Source organism: Erithacus rubecula (genome assembly GCF_903797595.1).
Source record: "Erithacus rubecula genome assembly, chromosome: 5".
In the NCBI taxonomy this organism is placed as follows: Eukaryota; Metazoa; Chordata; class Aves; order Passeriformes; family Muscicapidae; genus Erithacus; species Erithacus rubecula.
Genome location: NC_136687.1, coordinates 26,304,801 through 26,323,164, shown reverse-complemented (window position 1 = coordinate 26,323,164; position 18,364 = coordinate 26,304,801). Strand labels below are relative to the sequence as shown.

At 37.9% G+C, this 18,364-nt stretch overlaps 1 protein-coding gene across 6 annotated transcripts in view; it reads left to right on the top strand.

Moving 5' to 3' along the window:
• DLC1 (DLC1 Rho GTPase activating protein) overlaps positions 1-18,364 on the top strand; it is a 246,650-nt gene that overhangs the window by 133,861 nt on the left and 94,425 nt on the right. Inside the window, exon 1 of one of the 6 annotated variants that reach the window (XM_079305349.1) lies at positions 14,684-14,994. The exons of the other annotated variants lie outside the window; for them this stretch is intronic. Coding sequence (XP_079161475.1) covers positions 14,880-14,994 — 115 coding nt within the window. The 5' untranslated portion in view covers positions 14,684-14,879. Of the gene's footprint in view, positions 1-14,683; positions 14,995-18,364 lie in introns of those variants that run through there. 6 annotated transcript variants of the gene reach the window in all.

The following is an 18,364-nucleotide window of genomic DNA, read 5'->3' as shown; positions in this document are numbered from 1 at the left end:
GAATAGCTTAGGATCTTACTGTATGTCATGTTGTGTCACTTGAATGGGGGAGCAATTCCAGCTCATTTTTCAGAGCATTTTCAAATTCACTAGTGCAATCATCAGAAAGCAATGACTCAGTCTATGATAAACTGTCAAACTGAGCTTGTCTCTACTATCTACTGCTAAAGTTTTCTTGACACCTATTCAACAATTCATTTCATTCATACTTCTCTTTGATAAGTTTCCACTCCTTCAAGCCTTTTCCTCATAGCTAGGAAAGCAATCTAGTTCCCCTGGGGCTATTTGTCATAAACTCTCTATCCAGCAAGAACCAACCAGAAAGCATACTTGAGTCTGAACCAGAGCCTGGAATTAAACTTCCTCATTCAGTAGCACCTACAAAGGCTCACAAGCACATTCCTCTGTCAGCAATAGAGCAGCCAAGAGAGTCTACTGATTCACATAAAATGTATGTCTTCTTATATCCTTTATCTACCCTTCCTGTATGCATTTTTTCATGGCTCTTTTAGAGTGTTCATTCAACATGCAACCAGGTGAGCATGCTTAATTATCTCATATTTCATATGGAACAACTTATCAACTGGAGAACATGAAGTTCTTCAGGGGAGGTTGAATACTTTTCTCCACATTCTTGCAGTGTCTGTAGTTCATTTTTCACCTCTTGGTGTTACAGCAATCAGCTGTATATGGAAGTCTATCTACCTGAAATGTTGAGATAGGCCTGTGAATCCCAAAAGTTGTACTAATTGTTTAGCTACATCTAATGTGGATTTGTGTTCAAATGCATGTTGCCAGTTTTTAAAGGGAATTTATAGTCTGGTTTACAGTTCAAGCAGTAATTCCTGGGTTTCATTATGCATGAATCTGCTATGTTTGCAAAATACATATATCCTTCTTCATGTATTCAGTGGGCCAGACTGTGATTCACCTTAGCACAAATAGATGGAAAGTTGTACCTGCCTAAAAGAGAGCTTTGTTTTGAAAGTGAGTCACTGTGTTGCATCCCCAAAATTATTTCACTGCCTTCTAAGTTCAGGAATTCAACCATTTGCAGGAAACTGGATCATTGCAATGGTTCATATTACATCTATTTTTTACCCTATGCTGTTTGAATTAGCTGGTTTTCAGCAAACTGTGCAGACAGTTGCCCCAGTACCATATGAGAGGACAGTTTGGTGCAATAAAGGACACAGGTAAAAAGACTTTGAAGAATGAAATATTTCTTCCAGCAGCCTTTTGCTGCAAGTGTATTGGGAAATAAGTGCCTTAAAGAGGCTGCACAAAACTTAGAGAGACATACAGAATTAGGTATAGAAGATGCATTTAAATACTAAGATATGCAATTCTAACTGACCAAGAATTAGGACTATGTGTCTACACAGCCATTCAGATGATATTACAACAGCCTCTGTTATTTAATAGAAGCTATGGAGCTCCTTCAGAAATTTGAGACTGCTACAGACAGTGTTTTTCAGACTAAACTCTCCACTTGTGTTTGCTGTGCTGGTGTATATGAGCTGCACAGACAGCCTCATCTGGATTCCTGGTACATGTGCCTTGCCCCTGTTCACTGCCTTTTGTGACTCTCCAGCCTTTACAGTGCCCATTGCATTGGCCCCCTAATCTGTTCCAGCTGAACTGATTTTTCTGTCAATCCTTTAGCATTTCCAAAGTTATGTCACCCATTCACAATCAAACCATGCCTTTACTGTTGATAGGTTACCATGCTTCAGTCCTTTCTCTTCTTGCTAAGGGCTGCCATTCCTAACAGAGGTCCCCACCATCAACATCTTTTATTTCCTCTCAGGCATATAAAGATCATGTAACCTTGGTGCAGAGAGTGCTCTGCTGGAACTGTGAAAGCAGTGTGTGTTTACAGTAACACTAGACACTGTTTCAGAATAAGTCAGCATTTTTGCCCAACAGGAATCCAGCACATTGGTTCTCAGGCAAGGAGGAGCAGAGTGGACCTAAGGTCAGCGTGTTCTGTGCTGTTAATGCACAGTTCAGTTCTTTGTTTCAAGCTTCAAGCCCACAGTTACCTGCCCTTTTTTGAGCTTCATTGCTTGGTTGATGTTTAGGAGTTAACAGCTAGTCTCCCCTTATTTTTCTGAGAGCCCCTTTCATGGGGTTGTCATTGATAAAATAAATACAGTAACTGCAAAGGTTTGCATGACATTTTCTGAGTTCCACAGATTCATTCATGTCTTTACAAACTATGCACAACAATGTGGTTAAATCCATTTTTCCATAAAAGGGTATGGAAACATTAACCTTTGACAGATTACGAAGTTTTGCAACTAGCACAAAGCTGGATCTGACAAGTGAGCAAGGCATTTATAGAAGAAATTACAATGTTTTAAAACATTGATACAATCTAGGCTTCCTGGGTCAAATGGAAAAGACATCATTTGGATATATTATTATTTACTTCCTATTGCCTCTTAGAAAAACTTTACTGAGGATGGAAATATGCAGTGGATTTTGGTGTGCTATACATGTTTAATACATCACAGGTAGCTATGATACCCATATACTAGCCATGTTCTGGTTGATGGTCATAGTACTTCACTGAAAGCATTGTACAAAGTGCATGGGCACAGATGGGCAATGTACATATGAAGGTCTTCAGTTGTAATAAGAGTGAAAACACTTTTTCTGCAGGCTTCTCATCTCCAAGGCATGGTAAGCTTTAAAAATGGCATCATTCCTCTAGATGAAGACTATAAAAGGTGTTTAAATTTTGAAGGCTAAAATCTGAAATCTAATTTATCTTTGACCTGAAAGAATTTTCAGTATCTTTCAAGGATGTACTTAAGAACTTTCATGAAGTGTATTTTAAATTATAAATTATTAGTAATCTTAGGTGCTATAATTTATTTTTTAGTAATTTGTTTGTTCAGATAGTGAAATCTTACAGTTCTTACATAGAGGATGAGGTTTTTAGCATCAAATAACTAGGTTAATTAGGTTGAAATGAGGTTAATTAGTAACTGAATCTAATCCTATTAATTAAAATTCAGAGCTGTCATGACTTGATAAGGACAGAGCTTTTCAAAGTCTAATTTTGAAGGACTAATATTAAAACCTTGATTTTAGTTGCCCCTTTGTTTTTTTTTTATGCGTTTTGATGCACAATGTAGATATAAGTCTTTGAAATATATTTGTTTTATTCCTGACTTTTATAGGGAGTTATCAATGCTCAATATATATTTATCAGTTCACTGACAGCTGCTCACTTCAAATTTTAAACAGCCTATAATCAGTCTTTTAGGAAAAGTATATCAAGAGTAGAAGGGTGTACTTGCTTGTTGTACAATGTTGTACATATTCTGCTATAACTTATTGTGGAAGTTTTCATTGAATGTAAAGAAATATTTGATACTTCCATATGCAATTTTTCTAGTACTGGACTAAAAGGTAGTAAGTTTGAATTGAAAAAATTTTGTAACATCTAAGTTTTGACATCTAAACATGCCATCACTTCATATTTCTCCTTATTTTGTCCTCATGCATAAAGTGTTACCAATGACATTCAAAAAAATCTCCTGGATATTTTTCAAACATCTCCTAAAGACACGTTTATTCTATATGCCTTCAGAAAGTTGCCAGTATCAGCAAACAGGGCTGAGATGATTTAAACCATGAAAAAGAAAATCCAATGATGTTTTAATTAAACTTTCAGTTATAAGTGAAGTTTTGATATGATAACTTTTATATGTCTGAATAGCAGGTTCTTTTTCACAGGGAAGGGGTAGCAGGTTATCAAGGAACTACAAAACTTTCTGAACAAAGCAAACCTACTTTCAGGAGAGGTTCTTTCTAAAGAAATTATGCACTATGGTACTGATATAGGCTTCCTCTAATATTATATTCCGCTCATTTTTCATATTTAATCTTTTTTTTTTCAATTTTGATCTTTCTAACTCCAGTGTTGAAATATATACTGCATTGAGGACTTGCATTATAGCTGATAGATGCATCATTCTGTCTTGCATTTGCACAGGGATTTTTCCCTTGTAGACACATATTTTTTTTGTCTGTACATAAGCTCCACAGATTAATTAGCTTTAGTTTGGATGAAAAACATACACAAACACAATACTTTCTCCAACACCAAGTCAGTGTTTTGAAACCTTGTACCACCTTAAAACATGTCCACACCTCCCTTGATGTGCTCATGCTTTAAATACTTTTTGGCTTTTATCATTACTCTTCCCTTGCATTATTAGCTGTCATTTGGCTGAGCAGAAGAGGTTTTCATCTTTTACTTATAAATCAAACTGTCTAGCCCCTTAATAATTTTTTTTGCTGTTATCTGAATTCCTTCAAAACTTGTTGATGACTTTGAGGTATGGAGAGACTAAAACTACATTTGAGAAGCAATTCATTTGTGCCAGAGTATGTCTGGTTGTTCTTCATGGAAATAGCAAGAAAGTAAATATTAATTATTTTTAATAATATAGATGCATAAAAAATTATTATTAAAACTTCAGAAATGATAAAGAAAAAATTGCATATGTTCTGCCACACTTCTCAGTCAAACATTTGACATTATCCTTTCACCATTACTGCAATACCTTATTTTTAATAAATATGCCTTCAAAATATTAGTTTAACCTATCAATCTCAGGTATAAGCCTTGTTTTCTTGTCTGTTTTCTTTCTCAACTTCTTTGGGAGTGTTTTATTCCCTTCTTCCAAATATCACATTTTTCCAATTTCTACATCACCTACTTATAAATATGAAGTAACTTCTATATTTCACTAGGTCTTTCAGGCTTCCCTCCCCCCTTCTGCTATGAAGCACTTCAAGAAACACTTGTACTTACTTGATTGTAGTGCACATCAAGATTTGTAAGTAGTTTTTCCATGTATGTGTTGCAGTTGCTATTTTAAATACATCTTTTCAAGGCCTAATTTGGATTCTTTCAGAGCCATTAATATCTTTCATTGAAACTGAGTACAAGACTCATATTTCTTATTTATTTAAGAGCTGCATAAATTCACTACTGTAATGATGTCTTTAAAAACTTTCATTTTATAGAAGGAAAATAGAATTCTAGGTTCTCCTATGCAACCCTTTCCAACATCTAGATATCTTTTTAGGAAGAAATGACAAAAGTATGTTCAGACTGAAGAACAGAGCAGATAATTTTCATATGGGGACGCCACCATATATGTCTATTTTCAAAATTATTTGACAATAGAATAATATTAGGTCAGATATAGCAAAACACAGATGGGGCTGCCAGGCCTACAAACACGAGGTTCACATTTTCACCTTGCTTTTGAGACTGTGAAGTGTGCAGTTTGCTAAACATACACTAATAAATATAAAATTTACTACTAAAATAGCCAGCCTTCAAATACAAGTGTCATAGCCTGAACTCTAGGTGAAGATTTTCCACGCACTGCAGTGGGACTCCAGAGGGCAGATATGGCATGGCTTGAAAACAGAGGCCAGCAGGAACAGCAAATTTCATGCAGAAGCAATTTTGGATGATTAGCTGGGAAATAAATTAAGTAAAGATATGGAGAAATCCAGTTCCTAGAACAGCAAACCAGAATGTCTTATTAAAACCCCATTTAATGGTATTGCTGACTACATGGAGTAAATGACTTTAGCTAGAGTTTTAGATTTCTTTTCTAGGTTTCTGTGGTATGCTATGTACATTCAGTATTCACAAAGACTTTATTATGGAAAACAGAATGTTTGTTTCAGTTGAGATGATGATTACTTAATCTTCTAGATAATTATATTTTACAAAGTCCCCATAAAGCTTCAGCTTGCATCTGTGGTACATTAAATTTACAAATGGTGAAGCATAATATTAGATTCTTTATCTTTCAAAGTTTAGGCATTAGAACTTGTAGTCAGCAAGATTTCAGTTCAAATAAAAAACTCCAGAAGAAAGCTATCCTACAAATTTTCATGCAACACTTGGAAAAATCATGGGTTTGCTTTTTTTTTTTTTTTTTTTTTTACAAAAAGTAATCTAATTCTAGGCAATGTTCTTTAAAAAAATTCTTAAAAAAAGCAAACTCTGTTCAATGCGGACAAGCCAGTTGATTGAAATTATGTTTGTTTAGTTCCATCAGAGCAGAATTCAAGGAAAGTTCTCAGCTATGAAGTAGCTGAATTTTCATTCCCAAATGGAAGCATGCAATTAAAACTACAGTAGATGACAGACACACTTGCATTCTCCTCCCCTTGCCTCTTTCCCTGTGTTCTTGTCTCCCACAAAGCAGTGTGTACCCATCTCCCTCTTGACCCTAGCACAACTTTCTCATTGTGCATTAATATTTCATGAGGGACCAACCCTTTCCACCCTTCTGTGAAATGAAGGTGGGGTGAGTAAAAGCCTGGGGGACACAGGTTCTCTCATTCATCTTGCAGGGCTGGCAGCAGCCTGGAGCTGGGATTGCAAATACTTCCCAGGCTGTACATAACCCAGGAGAGAAAACATCTTCTGAGCTGTTGGTCACTAACATCCAAGGCTGCAGAACTGCTGTGAAATACAATTTCTCAGAGGCTTGCCAATGGCTACAACAAATGAGCTTCCAAAAAGATGAAAATTAAGTATGTCTACAAAAAAGCAAATTGCCTTACCAAATCGCTATCAAGTATTTAGGGATAATTTGCTAGAATTTCTCAATATCAGGAAAACAACTCATCCTCTCATTTATTTCCCAAGAAAACTGGTTTTAATATGAATACACAAATAAAGCACCTCAAAATCACATCCCAGACAACTCCAGGACAAAGAGTTAAAGCATGGCACGTACCTCAAACAGAAATCCAGAGTCTGAGGAAGTTAAACAGCTTTAAAAATAAAACTCCAGTTTAGCTATGTAAAAGAACATTTGCACAAAAATGCCACAAGGAGAAGTTACCATTAACAAACTTTCCATCAGTGCCTAAATTATGAAATCTTGAAATCTACTAAAGGTTTGATCCAAAAGTTTGGATCTTACTTTCTATGTCATTGCTCCCTATGAAAATTCTGTTCTTTCTGCTGTTCTCTCTACCAATGGGGCCACAAAGCAGCAATCCAGGGATTGCAGGTTATTACATCCTGCTTCTCTTCATAGCAAAAAGCCTTCTGCAGAGATTGTGTTTCACAGTGCTGCAGTGGCAGCAGCAGGGATGAGAAGGCAGGAAGACAACTCTGCCTCTGCATCACTTAATAAAACACACATTACACACAGCAATGATAATTGAAGATGACTTACATGAGACTCTTAAATCTCACTAAATCTTCTCAGGAATAAGCATTTTCCATTTTCCCTGCAAGCACTTGGACTTTCTCTTTGATTTAAAATTTCTTGCTGCTCTTTGATCTCTCTGTTGAGAATGATCTCTGTACTCTGAATTATCTCCCTGCTCACCCTCTGACTTCAATGAGTCCAGCTCACATAACATTCCTCACTCTCCCATCCTGCTCCCTGCTCTGTACACAGACACCAGCCTGCCACCATCAGATTATACAGAACTCATTGAATCCAATCTGCTCTATTCACAGTCATGTTCGTCACTGCAGACAAGCTCAAAGGCTTTATTTCTTTGATATCTTAGTGTGCCATCTTGTATGAGAGATGTCTGAAGAGGAAGACCTGTAATTGAAGGAACTTACCATCTTAGTATGACTGGATAAACAGCATCTTAGTATGACCAGGAGGGGCAGAGAGAGTGAAAAAGAAAAAAAAAAAAAAACAAACAGGAGAGGGAAGGAAACTTTCCAATTATGAAAGAAGATTGTAGAGAAGATTTTGAATAGGGAGTAGCAATAGTGAGTTGGTGGAATTTTTTGGAAGTGTTGGGCTGTTTGTTTTTGGGGTTTGGGGATTTTTTGGTGTATTCTGCACTTTACTATTACTGCAATTTCACATGCAGCCTAATTCGTGTTTCCACTGAAAAGAAAGAAGTACCTTCTTCCATACCTTTTATTCTATGAAATTTTATTTATCCTGCCCTAATTCCAGTGATGGGAGCAGTGAAGTTGCAATGTATTACTCAGTGAACAAACAGCTATGTATGGACAATTTGCCTGCCAGGCCACTGAAGGAAGGAGAAACAATGCTGTTTAATACTATTTTCTGTGGTGAAGCACATGAAACACATGGCTAATGCTAAAAGCTAATCTCAATTCACAGCTTGTTGCCATCAACTATTTTGTAACCAAGAAAGTTCTGTTGCTCAAGTTTAGATATTTGCAAGTGTTTGGACACTCTCGTAGATTAATACTCTCATAAACTTCTCTAAGCAGGTACCTCACATATGGCTAAACAGAATGAAGCTTCAACACTTCCTTTCTCATTTGAATTTTAAACTATGTCATAAGCACTAATGTCTCTTTTTTTTTCTTCAATATGCAGTTTTTCAGAAAAAAAAATGGCTGCAGGAGCAGAAGTTGTGGGTTGTTTTTGGTTTCTTTTTTAAATAGAAATATTTTGTAGTCAGTTACATTAAAAACAGGTTAAAAATGTGGAAATGAAACTGGAAGCACATCTTCTTTCATGTTATTCAGTTAATTATTATTTTGTATTTATGGCTGTGATTAGGAATGCTTTCTGCGTTCCAGTGTTGGTTTATTTATTATTCTTGGAGCACACAGTGATAGTGAGACAGCAGTTCAGAAACAGCCAGATAAGCTTACACTTTGAAGTGCACAGAAATCTAATTAAGCTGTGGGGCTGTTTACAAAGCAGGGCCATAATCACACCATGAAGATTGTTAATATTCATTTGAGATCATGTTTAATTTGAGACTCATGGATGTATATTAGAAGTCTACACTACTCAATTTATATAAACCCATTATTATGTATTTAACTCACAACAAAAGCTAATTAAGGTAGATATTTTGGCAAGAGCTTCTCAGTGTTCCACCAGAAGAAGGCATCAAGGTTTAGACATGGAAAAGTTCATGAAAGCAGCAGATGCAGCTTGCATTATGTACTGCTGCAGGAGTGGGTGGATTTTGAGCATTTTCTTCCTTTAAATTATACACACTTGTTCAAAAATACAGCTCTGGACCACAGCATGAGGGCAAAAAGCATGTACATCTCACAAAAGCAGTGTGTACAGTGCAATTATGGTCACCTGGAGAGAAAGTGATTGTCCTTGGGGCTTCACACTTCTCCTTCCATGGGGAATGCAGAGGTGCCTGGCAGTGCACTCTTGACATCATGGAGGAGACTCAGGAGACTTTCTCTGTTGGTCTACTCCCTCATGGTCCACTAGCTCTTCTCCAGACTGCACCCATTTAGCCCCTAGGCTGTTCAAAGTTAACACCAGGGTGTTGACAGAGTCAAATGGTCACTTTTCTGTATGCAAAATATGGTGGGACACATAGGGTTGAGTCCATGGACTGATAAATTGCCCAGATATTTGCACAGTCACAAAAGGATACTACATGCTAAGTGAAACTTCTGGATATTTTTACTTTACCCAATTGAAAAACACACACCTTTTTTAAAAAACAAATCCAAATGAATCAAAATTGGCTTCATCATACCAAGAATTTTGTTCAGATTTGTCAAGCTTCTATTGAAACTTTTATGTTTTAACAGAATACATTTTATTTCCCTGTCTTTCCATAGGAATTTCTCTAAATTTTTCCAGTCTGCTCTGATTGGTGGCCGCTTTTTAACCTGATACATATCAGATTACTCAGATACTGCAGATATTGCAGAGCCAGATTTTCTTTTGGAAAGCAGCACATGTAAAATTCAAAATTCAAAGTGTTTCTTTCCCAGCCTGGTCTTCTAGATCGCACTTGGAGACATCTCCTGAGATATGAAACAATGACACGTGCCATGTGCCCAGCAGGCTTTTAAAATCAGAAATAAAATTCTGATTCTGAATTATTCTTTTGTGTCAGGCAGACTACATAAACCACTCAGCAAAAATTTTCTGGATTTGCCACACCATTTGTTGCAGTCTGCAGAGAAGTCACAGCAAAGCTCAGACTGGCATCATGTTTAAAAAATTATGTATTTCTGACTGCCTGTGCATATTTTGGATAGATACATCCTTCCTGACCCAACGGGCCAGAATCACACAGAAGGGCTGGAGATTTACATAAGGATTTGCACATTCATGAAGAGTCAGAGGGGAAGTGGAGGTGTTTTAGAGCAAGCTGAAGAGTGTGAGGCTTGTACAACTGTTAGTTTATTTCCTGAGAGCTGCACTTAGTTGCCAGAATTAAAAACTGCCCATTGGTACCCAATGCATTATGTCTGGTTTTTGTCTTAAAGAGCAAAAAGGATCTTTGGTATTATATTTGCAGATCAGGGTATGGATGGAACACTAAAGGACAGAAAACAGGTTTGGCAAGTGTTGGTCCCCCAGCTGGAAGTGATGAGCAAGGGTAAGTTTATAGGGAATTAGCCTCTGTCTCCTGCCCTTGGCTGGTTTGAGAAATATGTGTTTAAGAATGTTGAACAGCACTTTAGAAGAAGATTCAGCCCTGAAAGGAAGATTGGAGAAGCACAGCTTTGCTTATGCTAACAAGAGGTTTCTAAAAATATTTCCAAAAGAAGAAGTGGGAGAAGTCAGTGGTTGCAGTCCCAAGGCAGGCCAGGTCTGGGGGTAGGAAAGACGAGCCAGGGGTGGAGCTGGTCTGAACTGATGGGAGGACTGTAAGGGCAGGGAAGGCAGGGTCTAGTCCCTCTAAATTTGTTTCTGGAATTACACAAAGACTCTTCCTGGGCATGCATGGTGCTCCTCATGCATGGAGCAGGCAGCTGTCTCTCTCCTGAGGGTGTACTATCACCTAACACCCTAACACCAGGTGCTGCAATCCCCTCTTGGCAGCAACAGAGCCCTCTCCTTCAGAGTCCCCTCATATTATTTTTGATTCAGCATACATCTTTATTTACCCATCCCATTTTTAATAATTTACTTTTTGGGTTTGTTTTTTTTTTTTCATCTCAGCCATGAAACAGAAAACTCTGAATAAAATGAGATTATTCTGGAAGATAGCTGGAGTATTGACTGCACTAGGACTGTATGAACCAAAATTATTCACATACAAAATTATTCAAATACAAAAACCTGTGTCTGATAGTGGTCATTCTTCAGTTTCCAGACAGAGTGAAGCCAAAAGATAGAGCTGAACCATAAATTTTACCTAGAGACTGGTTGGTAGTTTAGGACTTTGCTTATTTTTGCATGCACTTTCTGTAATATCTGTATATTAATGGAATTGTAAATGTAAGACATGGAAGGGTGCATTTTCCCAGTTACAGAAAGGGTACTTGTTTCCAGGAGATTTTCTAGTATTGTCAAATAGAGCAGCAAAACATTTTGCCAATTTCTTTAAAAGTATATTCTTTGCCAACCCATAAATCTCAGCATTAAAGCCCTTTTCCCTTAATGTCATTCACAGTGCTCCAGTTTAGCTGTTTGTTTTAAGAATAAATTAATCTAGTAATTAATCTCATGTTGATCAACATCAAAGATTCACTTGGTGAGGTCTGTACTGTGTGTACTTGGTACCAGGGGCCCCCTCTCCCAGTTCACACTGTAAGCATGAGTTTACCAGAGAAATTGAGGAAGTTCTTCCACACAAACAATCTGCAAGTAACTTCAGATTGCTGTAATGTCTCTGAAAACAGCTACACCTGCAAGGGGAGCAGGAGCAAACCTAAGCTGAAATGGAAAATATCTCCACATAAGTAGACATCATTTGGGCAGTAGCAACTGGGAATTTGGGAGGAGCTTGCCTGACATGCAGAGTAGGGCTCTCAGCAAAGGAATAATGGCACAGTGGTGGTGGCAGCTCAGCAGCTTTCCCCTGAACACATGGGTGTTTTCCAGCACAGAGCACCTGGTCACTGTCACCCTGGCCCTGCTTCCAGCTGTACACTGGGCTCGTGGATGTCTTTTCAGAACCCTGTGGGTATTGAGAGGTGCAGACCAAAACTGAGTGTATTGTACCACAAGAGGCATTTTTTAAATATTGCAGGAATGGAGATGGCAGCACAGTAATGCCCTGATAGCACCTCCTAACATTATTTTTTAAATTGTTAAAAATCATGTGATTTCTTATTGCACGGCAAATTCTTATCTCATTTTGTGGCTGTATTGGATGTCATGCATCTCAGATTTCCTCTGCTGATCATATGCATTTGCTTTTAACTGCATTCCCCATTATATCTCTGCCTACACTTTTCTAAAATTAATGTCCTTTTTTTTCTATCCATATTTCTTGCCTATCTATATCTAGTTATTTATCTCCCCATGGCCCATTAAAGATTTTCTGGCATTTAATTCTTTACACAATCTTACTTAGATTACCTATTTATTTTTATTGTAGCATCACACAAACACTTTTAGCTGTATTTCTCTGCTTCATTACAGTTTATTCCTCCTTTACCTTTGTCATTTTCCAGACCATTTTGTTGAACTGGTTGTAAGAACTGTTTTAAATATTTAAAATATATTTATGTCAACACGTGTAATATAACCCACAGTAACTCTCAAAGAATCAAACCCTAATTAGACATATATGTATATTGCTGATTTTATATTTGAATTCTTAAAACTTGTTTTAGCTTCTAAAATGAATAATGGTCTGCATGTTTTTATTGACACTGTAGCCTGGACTAGGATTTTGAAAAGGTTCCCCCAGTAATACTCTTTGGTTTATATCTCCAAGCAGTCTTGGAGCATATAAATTGGATGGTTTTCAAATGAAACTAAGCCAGAAGATGCACCCTGGTAGTGTGCCAGTGATCTCCAACCCATTCAGGAAATCCCAAGGATTCATTCAGTTCACAAGATGTGGGTAGACATAGTTCAAAGTAACTCTACCTTGAGATGTGTAAAAATTTTGGGACCATTTATTTTGCTGTACAAATCCATTCTTTCTGGGCTATGTTGTTGGTAACATAGACAAAGCCAGTGGTAGTTAAAACCCTTTTGAGACTGTCTTTGCCCTTGTTGCCTTCTAAAATAGAGAAATTCAGGTCTTGATTAAGTTATTGCTTACTGCATCTTCATTTAAAAGTGAATAATGCTCTTCTGAGCTGTTCACTAATACAGCAACAGCAGCAGATCTCATCTGAACAGAGTGTACGTGTTTCAAAACAGATATATTGTGCTCTGGTCATCATGCCAGAATTTGCCTGGGTAAGCCTATGCCTGTGTAAGCATTGCACTTGCTCTACCAGTAATTTTTGCAAGAGTAATGATTAAGAAAAAAAACAAAACACAAAAAAAACCCAAATACACAAAAAAAAAAAAAAAAAAAAAAAAAAAAAAAACCCCACAACCACGCAAGAGTGTGTTATCATATTGAATTTCTCTAGAGAGTTGGCTCTTTCTTTCTCCATCCGGCCTCAGAAAGAAGGAGGGGTGTAATGAGGAAAGCAACTGCAAGCTTTAGAGATCACTCACTGTTGTTTTGTTCAAAGACACACACAGGACATTACTGTTTGCAGATGCCCTATAAAGATAAAAATTAAGGCCTAGATGGGAAGAAATTATGATCTGCATTAAATAGATGGTGAGCCAGTTATTCCCTCAGTTACACTATTGCAAATCCCATAAATTTCTTTTCATTGTCAGAATGAGATAATGATTTGTCTTAAAGGAAATGAGGACTAGTGAAAATTAAGGGAACTGAGAAGACACTAGAAAAAAAATTACAATCAGTAAGAAAATGTGAAATCAATCACCTAATGTTATGAAAATAAAAACTCTCTTGTTCTAGGAAGAAATTCAAAGGGAGTGAAAATCCCTTTGTTAAGGGTTAAAACTCACAATTCTGTAATTTGGTCTCTGTATTCCAATCTCGTGAGAAGTTAATAAATCAATTTTAATGATAATACTTCTAAAGAAAATAATGGCATCTAATATTAATAGCTATAGTTGCTGTAAAAAAAATAAGGACTACCTGTAGAATGAGCATGAAGACAACTTTATTTGACAGTTTTTCCTTCCTTATTAGGTTTTTAAACTGGCATCTCTCATCTCTTCACATTTTACCACATAATATTAAAAAGGAAAAGAGAGTCTCAGGCACTCTTTTATTTCTTCCTTTCTCCCTCAGGGAAGCCACAGGACACAGTAATGTATTTAAAAGATCAAAATAAGCAAGGTCAAATGGCTTCATTTACTATGACTATTAATCTCAGTTACATTTGTAAGTATTTTTCATATGGGAACTTGTCTTTCCACTCAGAAAAGTTGTGGAGGCTTAGTTCCCTCTCCTTTTTTATTATCTCCCCTTTTCACTCATTTTTTTTATTTCCATCCTTTCATTAGTGCATTGTCATGAAGTACTAAATATAGGGAACTCTGAATTGGGCCCTATCCTCTGCCTTAACTAGAGTAAAATGAAAAAAAAAAAAAAAAAAAAAAAGGTAACAAAATAAAATCCCTGACCTCTAGATATTTAAAATTACTTTATCTCTCTTCTATTTCTTACCTTTTTCATGTCCAAACATGAAAGATTACCTGAAATATCAGCTAAGCAAGGAAATATTATCCTAATAAATGAGCATGCAAGTATGTGCCTGGTAAGTTATTTGATTAAACAGGAAGCTAGAATCCTATAGATATCCACAAATAAAGCCCCAAATCTAAATGACTGTATCGTTAGCTCATTTGTAAACTGTTCCAGATGTAAGATTTTGGCAGCTTTCCAGTAGGCTGGCTGCAGTCTGAGCTTTCCTGCATCCGCAGTGAGAACTGCAATGCCTGACTCTTCAAGGAAAAGCTCCACAAGGCTGATGACAAATTATATAAAGTAACAACCTGCCTGCCTGGCAAAGAGAAATCCAAACAGACCCCGGGGCAGAGAATGCCCTTTTTCCCGGGGCTAAGCTGCAGCCGTCTGAGCTGGATGTGTGATCGATCTGCATTATGCATCGCCCGCTGAAAGCCCCTCTGAGGAGATCCTTCAGTGACCATATCAGGGACTCCACTGCTAGAGCCTTGGATGTTATCTGGAAAAACACGAGGGACAGACGGCTGGCAGGTGAGAAGCACATTGCATAAAGATATTTTTTAAATTCGTAAGGGATCAAAGTCTGTAACAGCAATTAGTGGTATCATTTGCATATGTATCGATGTAGTGTTTCTCTAGCCTTTTGTGTGTGTGTCATGTTACATCTGTGCTTGCCTGGGGTGGAACTGGGTGTGCTCCTCTAACTCGATGAGACAAATTTTCCTTAAAAGAGAAACAGCAGTGAATTTTGGTCTGGCATAATGGCACAAACTCCTCAGACTAAAGTGTGCTGAAGCATTTTATTTTGCTGTCAGTCAGACCGTGTGCTTCGCCGCTGTGATGTGCTTCAGTGAGCAGCGTTACGAAGCGGTTTGTGGCCAAGCAGTGTGTCAGTCGGAATATCTGGGCTGTGCACTGAGCAATTACTGGTATTTCCTCTGGCAAGGCTTTCAGGGCTGTGAGCTCCAAGTGAGTGTCAGGTGTGCCAGAGCTAGGCTTCTGAGATATAAATTACCAGCCATCTATATAGCTTCAGTCCAAATTTCTATTTTGACTTGCAAATATTCAAAAACTCCGGGCAGACCATAATAGGGGGCTGGAGAAGAAGATAATTTAACTCACTTTATTTCTCTCTCCTATTATTGTCTGTTAGATGAATGCTTCTCATTCACCCTGCTGGGGTTGCTACTTCTATTTTGCAGCATTTAAAGGTTTTTAAAAAAGACAGCAGAAATGCACAATGGGTGTGACTGCCAGAGGGATCATTTTGGTTTGTTTGTATACTTACAGTGGGGGTGGTTTATTCCAGAGTGGGGGAAGGAGGGAGGAGAAATGTGAATAATGATAACATCAAGGATGAGATGACCAAGAGGCAGACTTTATGACTTGCTAATGTAAACTGAACTTTTACATCACTCTCCTGCATTTACGTTTTGGAGAATTAAGGGTAGCTAAGTGCATGGCAGACATTTGGTTGAGTATTGGTTCCAAAACTGACTACATTGGATAATCAGGCAGTGAGGGGCCATTATTTATAAAGAAACACAGGGGCAAAAAGCTGCTCTGAATTGACCTATTCATAAAAACCTTGTTCTGCCCACTTGTATAAGTGACTGGATTAATTTTGTGCCTATTCCCATAGGTGGCAAAGGAAAGTGGGTTTCCTAGGCAGAGGAACTCAGCTTTACACTGTTTTACAGTAAAAACTCATGGTCACAAGAGATGGGGGCACCATATTTACTTTAGTGTTCCGTAGGTGGTCACAAATATGGCAGTGTCATAAGAGCATAGGACACTAACCCCTCTTCACAGCAAACAGAACTGGGCAGACAGTCCACTTCATCTCTCAAACGTGTGTTACAAAACTGGGATTCTTTGGTAGCCTTAACCACTTCAGGACATGGAGCAGCAGTCACAACACAGGTCTTGATGCTCAGGACATTGCTGAAACTCCACTGGAAGAAGCACTGAGAAGAAAGAAATTCTGAGTGAAAAGGCATGGATGTTACACAAATCTATAAAAGGGAAGCCAGTGGGGCCAAGTCAGCCTTTGTTTAATCTGCGTGTTGCCTGGTCAGCTGGACATTTGTTTACCCTGACATTCGTTGCCATTCTACCTGCTGGAAATGTTTATATGAATGCTTTGAAGTAAGCTTTTTAATTTATCATTGAGTTCAGAATGGCATTTGCATCAACAGATTCCGAGTACCTCTGGCCTGTGTCCACGTACAACAACTGCTACCAACTGTCTTCTATAAAATTGTTTCCCTCTCATCAGCTGACATAGGAAAGCACATAATGATATGTAATTTATACCTTCAGAATGTGACCTACATATGAAAGTATGCAGATTTTATCAGGATACAAAGAGAACTTGATAAATGTATATATTTAACCTTGCATACGACTATCAAATATTTGGAGGCTAAACAACTGCTAATTATATTTCTGGAGACTGTGTCACATTCCTAGAAACAGGGAGTGAACGTGAACCCTTTAGACCCTTTAGCTGCACTGATAAGGGTCGGCATGTTTTCGTTCTACTTGGCAGCTGGTTATGAGCCATCTCAGTTTTTATCAATACAAGGCTTAGATGTTAGAGGACCCTTAAAAACAGTGACAGTTCCATTCTCCAGGCTGTGCTGGTGATGTAGTCTTGTCAGTCCAGTAGTGTATTTGGACTGCTGTCAGTCAGAAAATCTAAAAATTGTCAGGGTAAACCCCCAATAAGAAGTACAACATGTAGTTGGAGTAGGTATCAGGGTGTATTCCAGAAAATACTTCATGATTAACAGAGATTCAGGAAGACAAACAAAACAGCAAGTTATGTTGCTGTTCTGTTTGTTCTCTGGGATATCAGCAGTTTAAATTGCTGACTACCTGAAAATGGTCAAGAAGGGTCATGACACTGAAAGAAGAAATCCTCTTAGATCAGCAATTTGTGTTATCAGGGCACGCCTTTAAAAAAACATTATCTGCAAAAGAAAGAAGAAAATCTGAAATATGCATCCTTCATGGCATATTAAAGACAAAGTAAATGTTTTGCCTTCAAAAAATCCTTCTAGCCTGCACAAAGAAATAGCACCTCATGAAGTGCAATTTGATATAATCATCAAACTATCTATTTCCAAAGTAGGAAATGTATCATGGAAAACGTTTTTTACATTAAATAAGAATGGCTGGAGAAGAGAAGACTTTGGGAAGGCTTTCTGGTATCTAAAAGGGGCTTACAAGAAAGCTGGAGAGGAACTTTTCACAAGGGCATGTAGGGAAAGGACAAGGGGTAATGGGCTCAAGCTGAAAGACAGTAGGTTTACACTAGATGTTAGCAAGAAATTCTGTACTATAAGGGTAGTGAGGTATTGCACAGGTCACCCAGAGAGGCTGTGTACTCCCTGTCCCTGGAGGTGCTTGAGACAGGGCTGGAGGGGGCTTTGAGCAGCGTGGTCTAAGGAAGGGGTCCCTGCCCATGGCAGGGGGTTGGAACTAGGTCATCTTTAAGGTCCCTTCCAGCCTGAACCACTTTATCATTTTAGGATTCTATGATCATGTAGTCTTATGACACAATAGAAAGGGAGAATAGTCCTGTACAAAAGGTACCAAAAATATTTGAGAAGCTGTTAAAATTGTATGGGATTAAATGACTGTGGCTAAAAACACTTTGATTTTGAGTGAATGCAGTAAAAGAATGTAAAAGAATGTGAACTGCCCTCTCAGGTCACCTCTGTGTGCTCTCCTGTGTTGGGCACTGCAGAGCAGCATTCTCATGTTCCTTTCAAACCCTACACCAGGCCTGAGTTCCTGCCTGTCCTTGTGACTCAGCCAGCTGGGGTGGAGCACACTCATATAAATATGGTATGTTATGATACCATAGTATGGTCTGTTGTTACTGTTGCATAAA